Raw genomic sequence first — 18280 nt, 5'->3', positions numbered from 1 at the left:
GACCAGCAGGTACTGATACTGTGAGGTAGCAGAACATTACTTTCAGTGAGCTAGGAATGAAAACAAACGGGCATCGAGATCTTTCTTAGGGACCTCAGTATATACTCTGTGAAAGTTGAAACCACTTCCTTCTTCTTCTTGACTTATTAGTGTGTAGGACGTGTGTGTTGCCTACAAATCATATTGTTATGGGAGGAGGTCTTCCTATCTCTATTCAGAGGCAAAATCTCTGTCTCCTAAATACTCTAATCAGGTAAAAGTTCAGAATCAGATACAGCCACTGGGCCATCTTTTATTAGCGGGTAGCGTTATTGTGATCAATATATCTAAGCTGATGCTCTCTTGAACTTTCTGCTTCTATTCTCAAGAAGGCAGCAACCCCTGGTGGAGTTGGCCCCATGAGCCAAGACAGGTCATCCACATTTCCCTCTTTCCACCCTCTGGCTACATGTCATGGCAGGATTCAGACTCCCTCCCAGGCCTGGCTCTCTTATCTGAGTGTGCAGGTTCCAAAATTCACATTCAGAGATATGAAGCACATGTTCCAACCCTACTCACATCAGGCTGCTCTGAGGTTTAGGGCACATGGGCAACTACCAATAATATGATAACACTTGATTTCCTTTCAGTGATTGTTCTTGGGTGTAACTTCCTCAGCATCTCATAAGAGAGTAGAGGTGATTTATGAGGTGAAAATCAGGCATTCTTTTCCCCCACCTCATCATCAGACTCCCCTCTGTCCTAACAGTGCATTTATCTCAAAGTCTTCTAACCATGCTAAACTAGGAGACGACTTACTGTGGTAGAAAGATGGGATAAAGCTTTAATATGAAGGAGCTCTTCATAGATTATCTCTAGGTCATCCACAGTCCTCTGGCCAGGTCTACAAAGAAACAAAGGAAAAAGGAAATATGGAAAAAGGGCACCACGAGGGTTTCAAACATGGAAATGGATCCAGGTATCAGTAACATGCTCAGGGATTTCTTCTGCATAAAAAGATACTGGCGGAGGGAAAGGTTGCGCCAGTATAATCCCTAAGGGGATTTTTGAAATAAATGTGTTCCTTGATGAAAGGATATGGGAGAAAACCAAAGTGCACAGGATCCCTTCTCTTCTGACCTCAGAGGGAAGAGTGCCTCCACTCAAACAGTAGTTGGCTAACTCATCTCTCACTTTGTAGATGATTGATCTAAAAAAATTGCTTTTCATTACCACCTTAATCAGTAATGGCAAAACGTGTCTTTTAACACCACTGGAAACAAGTGGTATAATCGACTTGACAACCGATGTAAATTCCTTGAGCTCTTGTGCGCCATCTTAGACTAGCAGAATAATAATGCCGCCGTCACTATTATTCGGGGTTATATAATGTTTTTTTCTGGAGGATTCAAATATAGGATGCATGCAGACTCAACATTTTCTTTTCTAGCCCTGGGGAGATAAGGGCATGAGATGAAGAGAAGGCAAATGGTAGCATCTGGGATTGGTAAGAGAAGGCAAGAAGGGAGGTATGTGTCCACATCCCAAACTCCGTTACAAGGACCACCCCTCTCCATGAGATGTTAATCAGTTTACGTGAAGCATTTTTATTCTAAAATTTATTATGACACTAGAATCCAATAACATGCCTTTAAGGACTTCGGCATATAATCTGCGAAAGTTGAAACCAGCTCCTTCTTCTTTAATTATCAGCACGTAGGACATGTGTGGGGCATGGGGGTGCTGTGGACATTTTTGGCATTGGAAGACTGAATAGATTCCTAATCACTTTTCATATTTGTAATTATTTTGAAATCATTCATAGTGTTTTATTATATTAAAGGTAGGGGATGTAACTGGTCAGTAACTCAAATATTTTGTTGCTCCCTGCAAAATAAAGAATCCTAACTAATATGCTTTGGAAACGTGAAAACAAACTAATGGGTTACTCAGAGAGTTCTAGAAAGTCAACTGAGAAACAATCTGTACGTTGATGGATAGGCAGCATTTACTCTCAGCTAACTGCTGCAGTTATGAATGTTATCTGTTACATAATCATTGGTCTATTTTGTGCATTTTGTCCTAAAATTTTAACAATTTATGATATTCAATATTATTATAATTACTACTAATTAAGCATTAAACCCTTAATGAACTACTACTGATGATGTAACATCATGACATTATCATTTATAAAGTGTTCCTTGGTCAAATAAATTTGAGAAGTATTGTTGTACTGAATACAGCACTGGATTTAGGGTCTGAAAATCAAGTTTCAAATCAGTGCAACTACTCCCCAGCCATGTGACATCAAAGTCTTAGTCTCATATGAAAACTGGGGACAATACGTTTCCGAGAGAGATGCGAGAGCTAACAGAAGGAGCAACTGTAAAGGTGTCTACATATTTATCTGTGCAACTGAACAAAAACCCAGCAAAGTGATATTCAAAACGCAGACCCTTGCGGAAGCAGTTAAACAAACTTACAAATGAAGTATGACATTTGGTCTACAAGAGTACATCTGAAACTTAGTCTATTATTAGATAGGTACTCTTAGTCATCAAAACTGAATTATACATATTATAAAATAGTTAATTGGATTAAATAATTTTGCAACCATATTCTAATATGGGGAAGACGACAGATTTAGTGGGGTCTAACCGGAGGAAGAAAACTCTGCATACTTTGCACAGTACCTTCCCAAGGACAGCTTTAACACGAACAAAAGAATATTATAACGTTCCCTTATGGAATCAACAGGGGCTATCTTCCTAATCCTGACTGTATAAAAACAGATACTAAATCCATGACCTGGGAGACGCTAGTCAGGTCCACCTCCTGCTAAGGGTCACCACTGAGAGACACAACTGCACACCAATCTCGTGCTTATGGTGGAACCCACAAAGTATGGGACCCATAAAGGTGCTGAAGCTGTGGCCACAGGGGCTCCAAAGAAGCCAGGCCTTCTCAGCCAGAGGCCTAATCTACTACTTGACTTGGACATGGGGATTTTGAAACTGGGACCCTTGGGGATTTAAAAGTCAATCAAGTCACCTTCATCTATCCACTACTATAGAGGCAGCTAATGTGAAAGTCTCAAGGTAGGCGTAATAGGATTATGGATCTTCAGACAAGAAGCAGCCCTGCTGTTCTTCCTACTTGACATCAGCAGCAAAGAACACGGAACCCCCCTAGAAGGCTGGCTAAACAAGAAAGCAGTCACCACCAAGTCTCATTCGCACCTCCATGGGGTGGGCTATGATGGTGAGAGGAGAAAACCTCAGCTGGGAAAAGAAAGGCTTAGAATTCTGCTCTAAAATCTTGACATATTCAAAGTTGTAATTTTGAGAGCAGATCTCTATAAGGTTAGGATGAATGTTTATGTAATATAAATATGAGCTCTGTATTACTCAACTTTTATGGATTTCTTTTTTAAAAATGCTGTCCTGCCTGGGTGTGCTGGAACACACCTGTAGTCCCAGCACTTTGGGGCACCGAGGCCGGAGGATCACTTCAGGTCAGTTTGAGACCAGCCTGGGCAATGTAGTAAGACCCTGCGTCTACACACATATATGTAATGCTGCCATTTGGGTCTACAAGTCTCAACATATTAATAATATTGCAGCTGAGATTTGAAACAGGACAAAGAACTGTCAGACCCTCAATACCATATACTAAACATTTGACATTGTGGTTCAAGGCTAAACTTTGAGCTGTGACAGCTAGTATTAGAAGCTGCATGAAGTATAGAAGGAGAGAGGTAAAGATGGCGGAATTCCAGCTCCGTTTGAACCATGCTCAGTTTAACCACTGCCCTCCACCACTGAGCACGCCTGAAGCTCTCTCCTCTCCCCATGCTCCTCCCCCTTGGCTCCCTTCCTGCTTTACTGAACATTTCTTCTCAATGTCTTTTTGGTTTGTTGTTCTTTTGTCCACCCCTTGTATTGTGTTTGGCCCCGAAGACTTTGTTCAACCTTCTCTCCCTGGGAAAAACCTTCAACTTCCATCTAGATAATGATGATTCCTAAACCTTGTTCTCCAAATAGCCCTCTTTTCTGAGTTCCAAGGGCTTCCTGGCCATCTCTTCCTAGATCACTCAAAAGGACCACCAGCTTAATCTATCTAGAAGTGCACCCTCTTCATCACACAGGCTCCTGGAAAAAATATATTGACTTCCTTCTCCAGATTTATCTATCGCCCCTCTTCACATCTTCCCTGATAGCTACACTCTCTCCAGCTATCCCAGGCACCTCTTCATTCCTTGAACATGCTAAGCTTTTCATACCTGCAAGACTTTCTGCATGCTCCTCTCTTTGCTTAAAATACTTTTACTTCTGCCTCAAGCCCAGCTCAATGGCATCTTTCCTAAGTGAAACTGGTTCTCTAACCTTCTTTGCCCAGGCTGGAGTGCAGTGATGTGATCTTGGCTCACTGCAAACTCTCCCTCCGGGGTTCACACCATTCTCCTGCCTCAGCCTCCTGAATAGCTGGGATTACAGGCACATGCCACCACATCTGGCTAATTTTTGTATTTTTTGGTAGAGACGGGGTTTCACCATGGTGGCCAGGCTGGTCTTGAATTCCTGACTTCAGGTGATCCATCCACCTTGGCCTCCCAAAGTGCTGGGATTACAGGCACGAGCCACCACACTAGGCCCGCTCTCTAACATTTATTCCTCCATGGCACATGGTCCTACTGGTATGGTAATTACAACATACTGTCACGAACATTATTTGCTCAAATATCCATAACTCTAGACTGTTCTTCTCAAGAGAAGCAGTATCTGGTAGTGCAAAGGCACTGGATTAGAAGCAGAAACTGAATTTGAGATCCAAGTCATGAACTTCCTAGTTGCCCAACTGATCTAATGACTTGTTTCTGCATCTGTAAAATGGGAATAATACAAGGGATTTGTTATAAAGGTCAAATCAGGTAATATACATGAAGCTTTGTATATACTGAAAATATAGTACATATGTAGGGTGGTATTGTTATCAGGGTGGGTGTTTAATACGGCTCATCGGGTGAGTGAACACACGAGTTCTCACAATTCATGCTGAATTTACGGTCTGCCCAAGGGAGATGGCAGTGGTGCTATGGAGCAGTTCTTCTGTAGCCTGAGGGAGCTGCGTCCTTACGCTCTGCTGTCCTTCCCACTGAGGTTAAGTAAGGCAAGGCATCCATGGCACAGCTCACTTTTGGTACAGGACACATTTGTTTCATGGCAAATAGTTAATTATTAATGAAGGGAGGAGATGTGAAAATGATGGCCCTCACCTCTTACTCTCAATTCTGTGAAAGGACAGAAAAGGTCATTTCTCTTAGGATTATAGATTTACTCATTTGGTTGTGAAAAATTCCCATCTTAAATCAGCTAAAGGTACTCAGTCTACCTATGTCAACACCAGTGGGGGTTTGAACGGAAGGTCATGCAAGACCAACAAGCAGCACCTTGCTAACCCCTTAATTTTAGCCAGATTTTTGTCTGCCATGCTAAAGGTTTGGCAGAAAAGATATTTTGACATCTAAAATGGCATTGGAAAACAAATGAGCAACACCACCACTACAAACAATGAACTATCAGCAGACCAGACAGTTTTAGGAATTCCTGGATAATAGAAAGCAGATGACAAAAGAACGTCTGAGAAACAAGACCAGAAGCAGCCGGCTCAACCCTTGGGAAGAAAACCATCACAGGAATAACAAGCCATCATTGATAAGACAGCACTGAATCAGTCAGCCCAGAGGGCAGGAGAGGGTGAGGTCAGACAGGTTGATGAAAAGGCCCACCACTTGGTCAGGCCCCTCCCCTCCTACCCCTGTCTCACTCAGGGGTGGATGGGGCAGAGTTACTGCCAGGCAAGACCTTGAGACCTGCTCTCTAAGACAGATGCCCCAGGAGGACTCAGGGTGAACATTGGAGCCTGGGAGAAGCAGAACAGAGGGCGTAAAAACCCCAGGCTCTTCCAGGAGACACAGGAGGAAAAGGAGGCTGCTCTCCCAAGAAGAGCAGGGAAGGGCTCTGTTCCCAGGAAATCCTTTCTATTTTGGCAACTAGTGAGAAGAAAGGGGATGGCGTGAGCCTGCCTGCTCCCCAGGTATCTCTCCCAAAGCAAAGCCTGCCAGGAAACCTGCATCCTTGCAGGGCCAGCCCCCACCACTTCCAGGGGAAGCTCTGTGGGGGGTGCGACCACCACGTCTGCACAGAAGCCCACGTGGGCAGCCTGCCCTACGTCCTGGTCTTTCATTCATCAATAACCCACGCAGAGAAAGAGAGGCTTCCACGGGGACTCCCTGGATGCCTCAGAGAGATCCACAGCAGCTGTTCAAGACTAAAGGGAATGAAGCCTAAAAACGGTTGCGTTTCTGAATCCTAAACAACACACTCAAGCTGAAGAGAAAAAAAGAGAAACACGACAAGAACAAAACTCCAACCCTGTGGTCTGAGGTGGTCACGATAATCACAGGGCAAGCGACTATCATTTGGCAATCCACACAGGCAGCAAAGAACTTTTCCGTCCTGTTTACAGCCCATGTTTTAGTGAGGTGAGAGAAGTCAGGGCTGCCAGGTGTGAAGAGACTTACTTTTAAAAATGAGGATATTCACAGCTAGCAAAGCAACAAAAGCACTCGTGAGAGGTTTGCTGTGAACCAGGACACTGTCCCTCGGGAGCCTCAACATGTCATTAGGATTGAAAGTTGAGATGAGACCCAGGGAGGAGGCCAGGTGGAGCAAAAGTCAGTCTGGTCAACCCGTGCCCACCAAAGTGCACCAAACTGGAGCCCCCTCCCACCCCAGGGGGTCTCAGCATTCCTGGCAGCAGTAACAGAAACAGCCCAGCCTTTCAGAGGCCGCCAGCTTGGAGCTGCTGTGCCATCTAGTGTCTCAGAAAAGGCTCACCTCTCTACTCTCACATCAGACAAAGGTTCTCCCCTGATCCACCCCCACCCCTCAAAGAGCACCCGATCACATCTAAAACTGAGCGCTCCCCACCACAATCTCTGAACAAAGTCACATTTTAAAAGTGGGTTTCTCTTGGCAAACAGTGGCATTAAGCACCTTTCCTGCTTTGGTCTTTACGGGGGTGATAGGGAAAAAAAAATGGAGACGAGATCCTGCAAATCAGCCCCCAGACTGTTCAAACAGTAATGAAAGGGTCCCAAGGACTGAAGGCAATTTGGCTTTCAAGAGTAAAGGGAACGCTGTGCCCGAGCAGGAGGAGAGAACTCCCATGCTCCTTCATAAGAGTAACCTGCAAGGCTGGGGAAGTGAATTGACTCTGACTGCTCTGAGTGGCAGCCGGTGAATGTACCTGGTCTTTACTTGCCCTTCTCCAGACGTCACAGGGAGAGATATTAGGCATCCCTGCTTCTTTACAAATCTGCGTGGTGCCACATTGATGTGGATTTGTCGGATCCCGCTGTGGAAAGGCCTAGTTTCTGCAGGGGTTGCATTCTGGCAGCAATGTCTAGTTACAGACAAGATAATAAATGGGGATGGATAGCGAAGCAGTTTATACATTAAAGGATGGGAGGGCTCAGGTGATATTGGAAGCTGCTGGTAAATACAGTTTTATCAAGGAATTTATCAAGGTCAGAGACAGAGCTCCTCAGTTATTGGAACGTGGATAAAATGAGGATTCATCCAGCCACCAAGCAACAGATTGGCATGACCGTGGTAAAACATGCAGATAAAAAAGCAAGTAACCCAGTCCTCTAGACCTGTTGCCTAGCAGACCTTGGTACAAGGGGAAAACACCCAGAGAAGTCAACATTATAAATATCTATATAAGCCATAGTGAACCTTCAGGTTTTTTAAAAAAAAAAATGCTCTTTTTCGTGTGTGAGATGGGGGCTGCTTTATTTTTGATGTAATGCTTCATCTCAATCCACCTGATTCTCTGACTTTTAAGTCCTTTCTCAAACTTGGACCATTTTCCAACACTGTTAAGATCTTCTTAAGGTCTCGCTCTTCCACTTCCCTTAAAGGAAAGTTTAGTGCAGTTTTGCACTTCCTTGTCTAGCAAAACCTGCAAAGCATGTTTTATCTTTGCTTCACCTCTCAGGACCCCTGCTTCTTAAGTGTCAGAGACATTCCAGGAACCTGGTGACTGCACATTTAAAGTGTCCTACCCAGCTCCGACTGCTCAGCTTCCTGCCATGCCACCACCCCCTCACCTTATCTTTAACCCCCAAAAGGACATTTTGAGTTCATTTTCTAGTTCTAATAGCAGAGCTTGTGTATGCAGGGATCTTTTCCAGCTTTGTGAAGTTAGAAATGAATACAGTCCACAACTGCAATAAAGGGCAAAAGCTTCATGAATATTTGTGAGAAATGAAGTCATCCCTGTCAGGACATGGGATAAGGGTTCCATAAATCATGGCTTCTGAGTACTAAGTGTTTTTAAGACAATGTGGTTTCATCATGTTTAGAAACTGAATGTGCTCAACATTCTTCCAGCAAAAGTGTTTACTACAAGGACTCTCAAGGAGTTTAACATTAAACCTTTTAAAAGGTACAAGTACCAATATTTTTCTTTAAAACACCTAAGCAGCAAGTTGAGAAGAACAAATAAATTTGGATGGAGTCAGATACTATAACTGCTTGCCTTTGAGGATGAAATATACACGTGAGATGGAAAATGCAAATGTGTTTTCAGAAGGTGCTATACGAATGCATTATTACTTTTCCTTGCTAAATGTCAATTCTTAATTAATCAGGGTCATAGATTATTCATATTTTGTGGTTATTTCACTGCTTGTTCAGTAGATTCACTACTGAGGACACACTTGAAGCAACCTAGTAGAGAGAAAAAAATATTGTCCATGAAAGAAAAAAAGAAGAAATACAATTGAACTTGGAGTAAGATTTGGATCAGTTCCTGGTTCAGCAATATATATGGTTGTGTGATGTTAAGAAAGGTATTTGGCATTGACTAAGCTCAATTACTTTGTCAGGACACAGTGGATTATCATTAGCCATGCTTAGTTCACAGAGCTTTTTAGTAGCTCGAAGAGGGGACGGATGTGAGATCACTGTATAAACTATATAGTGGTATTCAAATACTAGTGATTAAATTTGGTTTGTGGTTCTGGCTAGAGGGTTGCTCTGGAGTATGTTGGCTCTTCCCAGAGCTGTGGGTTTCCAGTAGTTTTTACATGATCTTTAGACTAAATTTTCCAGCAATTTTTCAAGGGAGCTGTGAAGAGAGGCAGATTAATTATAAGTTGGGTACCAGATTTGGCAAATAAAAATATTGCATGAAATATACTTATATCAGAACATTGTTTGTTATTCATCTGAAATTCCAGTTTAACTGGGCATCCTGTATTTAACCTGGCAACCCTAATCATACGGCAATTAAAACTATAAAGCACTTCATTTCTGTGCCATCAGTTTGACAATGGATTTTAAAACTTTAGACCCGTATGGCCTGTTGGATTCTGCTCCTGGCAATACATAGTAAAATTCAGAATATAAGATAAAAATAAAAGAATTATAGGTTCCAGAAGCACATAACTCTCCCAGGACAAAATAATCTTCATCATCATCTTAACCCATTACAGATTAGTAGCATGCCTGGGAACCTCCCGTGCTAGAGGACTTTTTCCACAGTAGATGGTGCACTCCATTCTGGTCTATATGGTAAAAATTTAATGAAATTAGATTAGTTTGTAATTATTATTTTATTTTTTTGAGACAGAGTCTCGCTCTGTTGCCCAGGCTGGAGTGCAGTGACAAAATCATGGCTCACTGCAGCCTCCACTTCCCAGGCCCAGGTGATTCTCCCACCTCAGCCTCCCGAGAGCTGGGATTACAGGCATGCACCATTACACCTGCCTAATTTTTGTATTTTTTGTAGAGACAGGGTTTCACCATGTTGCCCAGGCTGGTCTCAAACTCCTGGGTTCAAGTGATCTGGGTGCCTCAGCCTCCCAAAGTGTTAGTATTATAGGTGTGAGCCACCACACCTGGCCTTTTAAGAATGATTTTAAATTGGATTTCCATGACACCTTTCCTTACCAATGTTGAAAGCTTAAGCCCATGAGTCCATTGTGAGGCTCCTTTGAGCTGTGGCAGGTGGTAGGGCACAGGCTCGAGTCAAGCAGACCTGAGTTGAATCCTGAGTCCAGTGCTTTCTGGATTACCATAGGCAAGTGACTCAGCCTAAGCCTCTGTTTCCTAGTCCATAAAATGGGAGTGATATTAAGCAGCTACCTCAGAGTTTTGTTAAAGGAATTCGATTAATTGTTTCACACAGCATCTAGCACATATATGCTCAATAAATGGTGGCCATAATTAAATTCAGTTGGCACTTGTGTTTTCATTTCCAATCTATTGTGAAGTAGGGAGAGGGCAAGGAGGTATTACTGAATTCCTTTTATACCTTAAGAGGCTTGTAACCTGAAGATGTTAGATGATGTAATGGTAAACTGGCAAGAATAGAACCCAGGGCTGTTGCGCTCAGTAGTATTTTCACTTTACTTAGAAGACTCTTGGGTCAAACACATGTATCTCAAAGGCTGTCATTTCAAACTATAACAAATATCATCTCATAAAACTCAGTATCTAGCTTTCTGTCTTTAGTTGGCCCCTCCAATCTACTCTCTGGAGATAGCAGAGAAACCAACCTACTGTGAATCTGATCATACCACACCTCCCTCTAAAACTCTTCGGTGGTGCCCCAAATGGCTATAAAATAATATCCAAGGTATACAGAGGGCATGGCAGATGACCTCAGCCTAACTCTCCAGCCACGTCTCCTGGTGCTCCTGTCTGGTCACTCCCTCAGTGTGAAACAGTTCACAGTTCCCTGCGGAACTTCCCCAGCATCTTTCTGCCCCACCTGTTTCCCTGTCCAGCTAGGAGCGCTTTCTTTGTTCTGGGAAGAAGAGTATGAAAACATTATTTTTTTGCTGCTCTTAAGAAGAAAGGTGCTGGGCCAGTGGTTCATGCCTATAATCCCAGCACTTTGGGAGGCTGAGGTGGGAGGATTGCTTGAGCTCAGGAATTGAAGACCAGTCTAGGCAACACAGTGAGACCTTGTCTCTACAAAAAAACTAAAACCTTAGCCAAGCATGGTGGTGCACACCTGTAGTCCCAGCTACTTGGGAGGCCAAGAGGGGAAGGACCATTTGAGCTCAGGAGGTGGAGATTGAAGTGAACTGAGATCACGCCATTGCACTCCAGCCTGGATGACAAAGTGAGGCCCTGTCTCAGGGGAAAAAAAAAAGAAAGAAAAGAAAAAGGAAAAGAAAAATAGAAAGGGCTTGAGAAACAACCTAAATATCCAATGATCACAAACTGAATGCATTAAAGAACATTCAGAGAATAAACTACTCTGCATCTATGTAAAAGCTCCATCCTTAAAGAATAGTTAACTTTAAGAGAGAATGCTATGATATGTTATTAAGTGTAAAAAGTTAGGAATTAAAAAATAACCAGAAGGATAGGCACCGAAATGTTAACAGTAATTAACTGAGACATGTGATTGCAGGTGTTATTTCTTCTTTTTTAACTCTTGTCAGTAGTTTCCAAATTTTCTCCAATAAAGAGATCGACTTTAACAATAAAAAGTCATTAAAACCTTGAGGCAATCTCATAATAAACCCTAAACTGTAGATGAGCAGCTAAGTTCATCCTCCCCTCTCCTGAATCTGAATCATAAAGGCAGCAATCCAGTGGTTGGTTTCTTGGTCATGTGGATATGAGGAGTAAGAATAAATTGGGCCAGGCGCAGTGGTTCATGCCTGTAATTCCAGCACTTTGGGAGCCCGAGGCAGGCGGATCACGAGGTCAAGAGATTGAGACCATCCTGGACAACATGGTGAAACCCTGTCTCTACTAAAATACAAAAATTAGCATGCCTGTAGTCCCAGCTACTCAGAAGGCTGAGGCAGAAGAATGGCCTGAATCCGGGAGGCGGAGGTTGCGGTGAGCCGAGATTGTGCCACTGCACTACAGTCTGGTGACAGAGCAAGACTCTGTCTCAAGAAAAAAAAAAAAAGAATAAATTGCTTTTACAGGGAGAGGCAAAGAAATGACCCACTTAATGGAATCATTTATTTAGGTAAATTCTACAAGCTTTCACTTGCGACACCAAAATCTCTCCAGTAAAGGCCAAGGCGAAGGTCGCCATGCAGTGAAGGAAGGATTCACAGTGACTGTCTTACTTCGTAAGCCTAGGATCTTACAGTCGAGCCTTTCTTCTCATCTGGTTAGCATATGAGATAAACTTCGTTAACTGTGGACATTCTCTTGACACATCCCAGCAGAAATCAAAACCCTAACCACCACCAATTTTAGACTTGCTAATCTGGAATCCCCCAAGGAAACAAATCCCCCTATAATTACCAAGATTTCAAATTCCAGACCCTGGAAAACAGTTTAGACAAATAAAGAGCCTATTAAAACAGGCGCTGCTAATTAAGACAAAATACACAGCCTCTCATGCACCCTCTAGAGCAAGTGTGTGGAATAGAATAGCAGTGGGGTGGTCTCCACCCAGCCTCTGCTGGACAGCCTGGCATTAGGGCAGCCAATTAAGGGATAAACAATACCCTCCCCAACCCCACTCACAGCATTTTGCCTTTATGACATTTAATCCACCTTAAATTGTTGTCTTTCAACTTTACGCCCCATAGCATATGTTTGATATGAAGCCAATGTATCTCATGTTTCCATATTTCTTAACGCCTTAGCAGTATGGGCAGTAAAAAAAACAAAACAAAACAAAAAACAAACAAAGACAAAAAAATACTTCCAGGACCTCTGAATATGCTCTCGGTTTCGGGAGCAAGGTGCTCAGCTGGTCTCTTCAAAGACAGCAATGATACTGGCAGTTCTTGATCAATTAAGCTTGTTTTCTTTCCATTAAAGTAAAATTAAGTAGTAGCTCCTAGCAGATTAAAAAAAGAGGGGGGGGGGTGTGTATGTGCATGTAGAGGTGGAATGTCTGTCTCCTAAAATTAGATTTCTTACTTTTCACATTTCCATCACTCGGAATTGTTATTCCAGCAGAAAGAAAACTGAAGAGTCAAAAGAAGAAACTGCCAGCCCAATTCCAATGATTACAAAGTTTCAGAAAACCTGGGGAGATGGGAAAATCCCAGGGGCAACCGAAATAGTAATTTATCACATAAATAAACTCAAGTTTCTGTGTTTTTGACCCAGTTGGAAGACTCTCCAACTTTCCAACAATTAATGTTTTATATATATATTTCTCTATGATCAGGCCCAAATGACTTATCTCTTTCTCAACTTACTTAGGCTTCTAGGCTGTCAGGCATTTTCAGAACTGCAGACCTAAATTTCAATTTGGGAAATAGTATCTACTTAATCGTCCTCCAACCTTTAGGCTGGTTTCTGATCGACCATCCTGAACACTGGAGCCTATGTCCCACTCTACGTGGAAGGAGAGGTTGGAAGGCTTGTAGAGCAGAGCATCCCGTCTCCTTGAAGCCTCTTTTTCATCTACAGTTGGCCTGAAGTTTACAATACTCTGCTTACCTAATCACTCCAGATCTTTTTACCTGTGTTTCTCTAACCAAAGTACCTGCTCAAAGAAAACCAAAATGCACATTTCTACTAGTAAGAGTCTCCATTATATCTACTTGCTGTAGGGTAACCTCTTGTTTTTAGATTTATATACAAAGCAAAATCAAAACAATAAGCTCTAAGAGCTCATTCTGTGTTTGATGGCCCCGTCTCGGAGCTACAGCAACAGCACTGTCAAACTGTCATCCTTCTGTAGCACTTGCCCCCAAATGCCATCCAGGTCTGCACCTGCAAAACCAGGATGGGCATTGTGAGTCACTCTGTCTGCCACCACATAAAAAGCTAATTTCACATGCAGAATGTATGTTTTTTTCAATGCCAATAGCAACAAGAGTGTGCCAAAAAATTTCCCCTGAAGCTCTATTCTGTTTTTTAAACTACAGAACATTCTTTCATAGTTTGACAGTTAAAATGCTGCAGTTAATGTAATAAACAGAGAATTTTTCTAAGTAGCCTGTCAAAACAAGTGACACTTTTTTTTTTTTTGCTAGCAAGTCTCAGATTCAGAACAATAGGAAGTACCTTTCAAGGCAACATCTTCATTATACAATCAAATTCTCAACGTAATCTTCTCATCAAAGAATATTGTGTTATTTCTTTGCCAGTAATTATCAGAGTTCTGCAACCTCTTTGGCAGTGGTGACTATTATCAAATGCAGCTGTGCTGAGTCTAGAAGTCAGAGGGTCCTGCCCTGGTCAGTATGAATTCGATGTATCTCATGTCTCCACGTTTCTTAATGACTTAGGACTTTGGGCAGCAAAAAGCCAACATCTCCAGGACCTCTGAACATGCCCTCGGTCTCCAGGAGCGAAGTGCTCGGCTGGGCCCTTCGAGGACAGAGTGATGCTGGCAATTCTTGATCAACTAAGTTTTCTTTCCACTTAAATCAAGTAGTAGCTCCAAAGATTATTAGTAGATCAAAAAAAAAGGGGGGGATGAGGATATGTGCGTATGTACATGTAGAGTTGGAATATCTGTCTTCTAAAATTAAATTCCTTATTTTTCACTTTCCCATCTCTCAGGAGCTATTATTCTGGTAGAAAGAAAACTGAAGCGTTCCAGAAGTGCCAGCCCAAGTCCAATATCTGCAAAGTTTTGCAAAACCTAAGAAGATGGGAAAATCCCAGGGCCGTCCAAAATCATGTATCTTGGAATATTTGTAAAACCTGTACTTTAACAACTAGCGATAGGATGGAAGACAGTAAGCTCGGGAATGTAATTTTCTGTGAAGAATCTGGGCTGCCAGGGATCATGCAATTCAATGGTGTATGGAAAATAAAAGGAAGCACAAACAGGGGCTCCCAATTCTCCCAAGGTGACTCAAGGAAACAAGCTCTCAAGTCTCTTCTGAAGGGTAAATCAACCGATTAGCATGAATGTTCCTAGCATACAGCAGGCACTCAATTGATGATTGTTGGATCTTAATCTAATCTGGGAATTCCTCTCCCACCGATTTATAAACTCCCCAAAGGCAGGAGCCATTTTATTGCTTTTTGCCTTTAGCCTCTTTGGTAGATGCTCAAAAACATTTGTGAATCAGATGGCAAATCTGCCTCCCTTGAAGCAAGTAAGAGCTGAGGGAACATTAGCTGGAACTGGATGTTCACACTTTTTTTTCTGAGACGGAGTTTGCTCTTGTTGCCCAGGCTGGAGTGCAGTGGCACAATCTCGGCTCACTGCAACCTCCGCCTCTTGGGTTCAAGCAATTCTCCTGCCTCAGCCTCCCGAGTAGCTGAGATTACAGGCATTTGCCATCAAGCCTGGTTAATTTTGTATTTTTAGTAGAGATGGAATTTCTCCATGTTGATCAGGCTGGTCTCAAACTCCCAACCTCAGGTGATCTGCCCACCTTGGCCTCCCAAAGCGCTGGGATTACAGGTGTGAGCCACTGCACCCAGCCATATTCACACTTTCATTCATTTATTCACTCATTCACTCACTCAGCAAAGGTTTCCTGATGGCTTACGTGGTGTAAAGTACAGAGCTAGGGATATGGCCTAACTAACTTCCACACCAGGTTAAACCCTCCTTCACATTAGGCTGTGCTAACACACATTACATCTTCCTCTGTAGCATGTAATGCAGCTGGCTGTGATTAAATGATCTCTTGCTTGAGTAGTTGTTCAAAGTTTGTCCTCTGCACGAGATAGAAAACTCCAAAGGAGGAGAAGCCTTCTTGTTCAATGCTTACCTTAATGCCTTAGCACCTAAGATAGTATCCAGAACAAGGTAGCTGCTCATTAAATGAACAAATACGGTAAAACAAGATCTGTCTTTGCCTTTAAGAAGTTCATAATATTGTTGACAGTAACATTTCTCCACAGGGACACCGTTCTCAGGACAGCTCTTTATTGTGTTGGATTCCTAGGTACTGCAGTGTGTTTGGCAGCCCTGGGTCCTAGCCACCGCCCAGTGAGTGCTAGCAGTGGCCCCCCTCCCGAGCTTTGACAACAGCCCTTAGGGGACTGTCCCACCTTGATTCAGAACCACTACACGTGTTGGCTTGGACGCAGGTGGCAGCAAGGAGGACAGCAGAAAGGGATGGACCCAGGAAATGATGCGGAAATATGAGGGAGGGACAGTGGGACAAGAGGGGACAAGAAAGAAAGCATAGCTTCAAATGGTGGTGCTCATCTGAGTTTCCCAGTCCCCAAGGATTGCCTCATGCCCCTCAGCTGTGCTCTCCTACGATCCTTCACGGCAGAGAAAGCATACATTGGCTGGGCAGGTTTGGACCCCACTCCTGCTAATGTCAGTGAAGCTCTAGCTTTGTTTGATGTTTTGGATTTTCCTGCTCATCTTTTTATGTGAAGAAAGGTTTTTGAGGCTTACAGAGGCGAAGAGCATGGTTCTAGAGTTAAGGATGATGGTACCTGCTGGGATGAGGGAAGGCCTTTGAAACACATGGTACGGGAGAGTCATGTGTTACCCATGAGAAAGTTTTGACAAAGGCGACATCCCTGAATCAGGGCAAGTGAAAGAATCCGGGGGAAAGGAAATTAAAGTGCCTACAGAGAGGCTACTGTGTGCTGGTCTGAGGGGCAGCCTTTGGGGAGGCTGGCCTGAGGGGCACCTCACTCTTGGAAAGTACCCAGCAGACACCCAGGACATGTAACGCGTAATGCCCTTGTCAAGACTAATACGCCAAGGTCGGCCAAGCATGACTCAGAACTGACGTCCACAGCTGGCCGATGCTGGCTGCGGGGCAGAAGGCGTCTTCACTTCCAGCTGAAAAACACAAGCCTGTGTGGTGGTTTCGGAACCAAGTGCCAAGTCACTCCTTACTGAAAAGGTTTCCCTGAGGATCAGGACCACAGCGTATGCTTCTTTACATGCCCCATAGCAATTAATGGAGTGCCCCACATTGAATGGGGCTGAATAACACATTCTTCCTGAGCGGATCTGATTAAACATTTCAGAGTCCTCAAGTGCAGGTGGCCGCCTGCTCCTGATGGTAAGGTGGGTTCAGCTGAGACAGAAGGGAGACACTGCCTCGGTGGCTGAATGGGGGCCTTGATGGGGTCAATGCAGTAGTAGTGTGCTCAGAAGAATGGGCCTTTAAGCTGAAGAACAGAAGCCTCAGAGAAGGGTAAGAGGATGTGCTGAATGAGTGAAGGAACCAATGAATGGAGGCAGGGGCATGAAGGCTGTGGCTCTAATGACCTCTGTCCTGTTGCGTTAGGCAGAAAGGCGCTGCCGCAGAGTGACATAGAAAGAGAGCAGTTTCTGTTTGTCATTGACCGAAGGTCACTTAATATGGGGACTCAGTTTTGACAGCCTGAGCCAACTGCTGACAATCTCTATAGCTTTAACTCATGAAAATGGAAAAGAGGGCCATCTGGATCAAACGCAAAAAATAAATAAAGTAACAGAGACACGCACTGCTGTGGCACCCTTCAGCTGCTCCCTTCTGGCCATGGGGGATGGACAGGGCTTTTGAGAGCAGCCTTGTGCCTCTGCCCCAGGAACATCTATGAATTGGGCAGCCTTGGGACTTGGAGGGGTGAGCCATGAGCTCTCACTCACGGTTTGCGGAGGATCATCCTCATGTGGGCATCGGGGCCCATCTGGGACAGCAGCAGCATGGTGTCCTGGAGCTCTTCATCACACTCCTTCTTCTCCTCCTCAGTAGGCAAAGGGGCATCCTCATGCTCGTCATCCAGAAATCGATAGAATAAATATTTGTCTTGGAAATGGTGCTCCTGGTCCACTACAGGAAACATGGAAGCACGTGTCAGCAGCAGCACTTTGGCCCCACAGCTCCGTTCACTAGAAACAAATGCAGGGCGTTGGGCAGGAGAGCCAAGTGGCAGCAAAGCTGGCTGCCTCCTCACCCTTCTCGCTCTGCCCTGCTCAGGCCGTGCAGCTGGATGACATGACCTCGGGGCTGCAGTCATGCACACCACAGCCGTCTCGGACCCACCCATCTCCTGGGCCTCCATAGGACTCCCTTTGAGGACCTGCCAGCATTTCTGAAATGAACACTTTGCCCTGCAGAAATCGCCTTCCTGATATTTTCTAGGAGGTGGGACCTGTGTCCCAAACAGGAAATGAACCAACTGCCAGGTCATGTTGTTTCATGGCTTTTGAAAATACAGGCTTTAAAAAATATCTGCTTTGTCAGAATTTATGTTATTCTTTCTATGTATACTGTTTATAAACATTTCTGTCTGCACTCTGGAAAAAAGTGCTAGTACAAAATTAGTTGTTTGAACAAAGCTGACCAGACCAGGCTTCTAGA

At 43.7% G+C, this 18280-nt stretch overlaps 1 protein-coding gene across 11 annotated transcripts in view; it reads right to left on the bottom strand.

The window, feature by feature from the left end:
- RAPGEF4 (Rap guanine nucleotide exchange factor 4) overlaps nt 1-18280 on the bottom strand; it is a 368276-nt gene that overhangs the window by 68369 nt on the left and 281627 nt on the right. For all 11 annotated transcript variants that reach the window (XM_064373398.1, XM_021668976.2, XM_021668977.2 and 8 more), the window contains 2 exons: nt 17566-17749; nt 799-883 (listed from right to left, as the gene is read on the bottom strand). In XM_064373398.1, the coding sequence (XP_064229468.1) occupies nt 799-883; nt 17566-17749 (269 nt within the window). The remainder of the gene's footprint in view (nt 1-798; nt 884-17565; nt 17750-18280) is intronic.

The sequence above is a fragment of the Aotus nancymaae genome, unplaced genomic scaffold (genome assembly GCF_030222135.1).
Source record: "Aotus nancymaae isolate 86718 unplaced genomic scaffold, 86718_ANA_hifiasm-v0.15.2.pri h1tg000008l, whole genome shotgun sequence".
Lineage (NCBI taxonomy): Eukaryota > Metazoa > Chordata > Mammalia > Primates > Aotidae > Aotus > Aotus nancymaae.
Note: the sequence above shows the minus strand (reverse complement) of the source record. Positions and strands in the feature narration are given on the sequence as shown.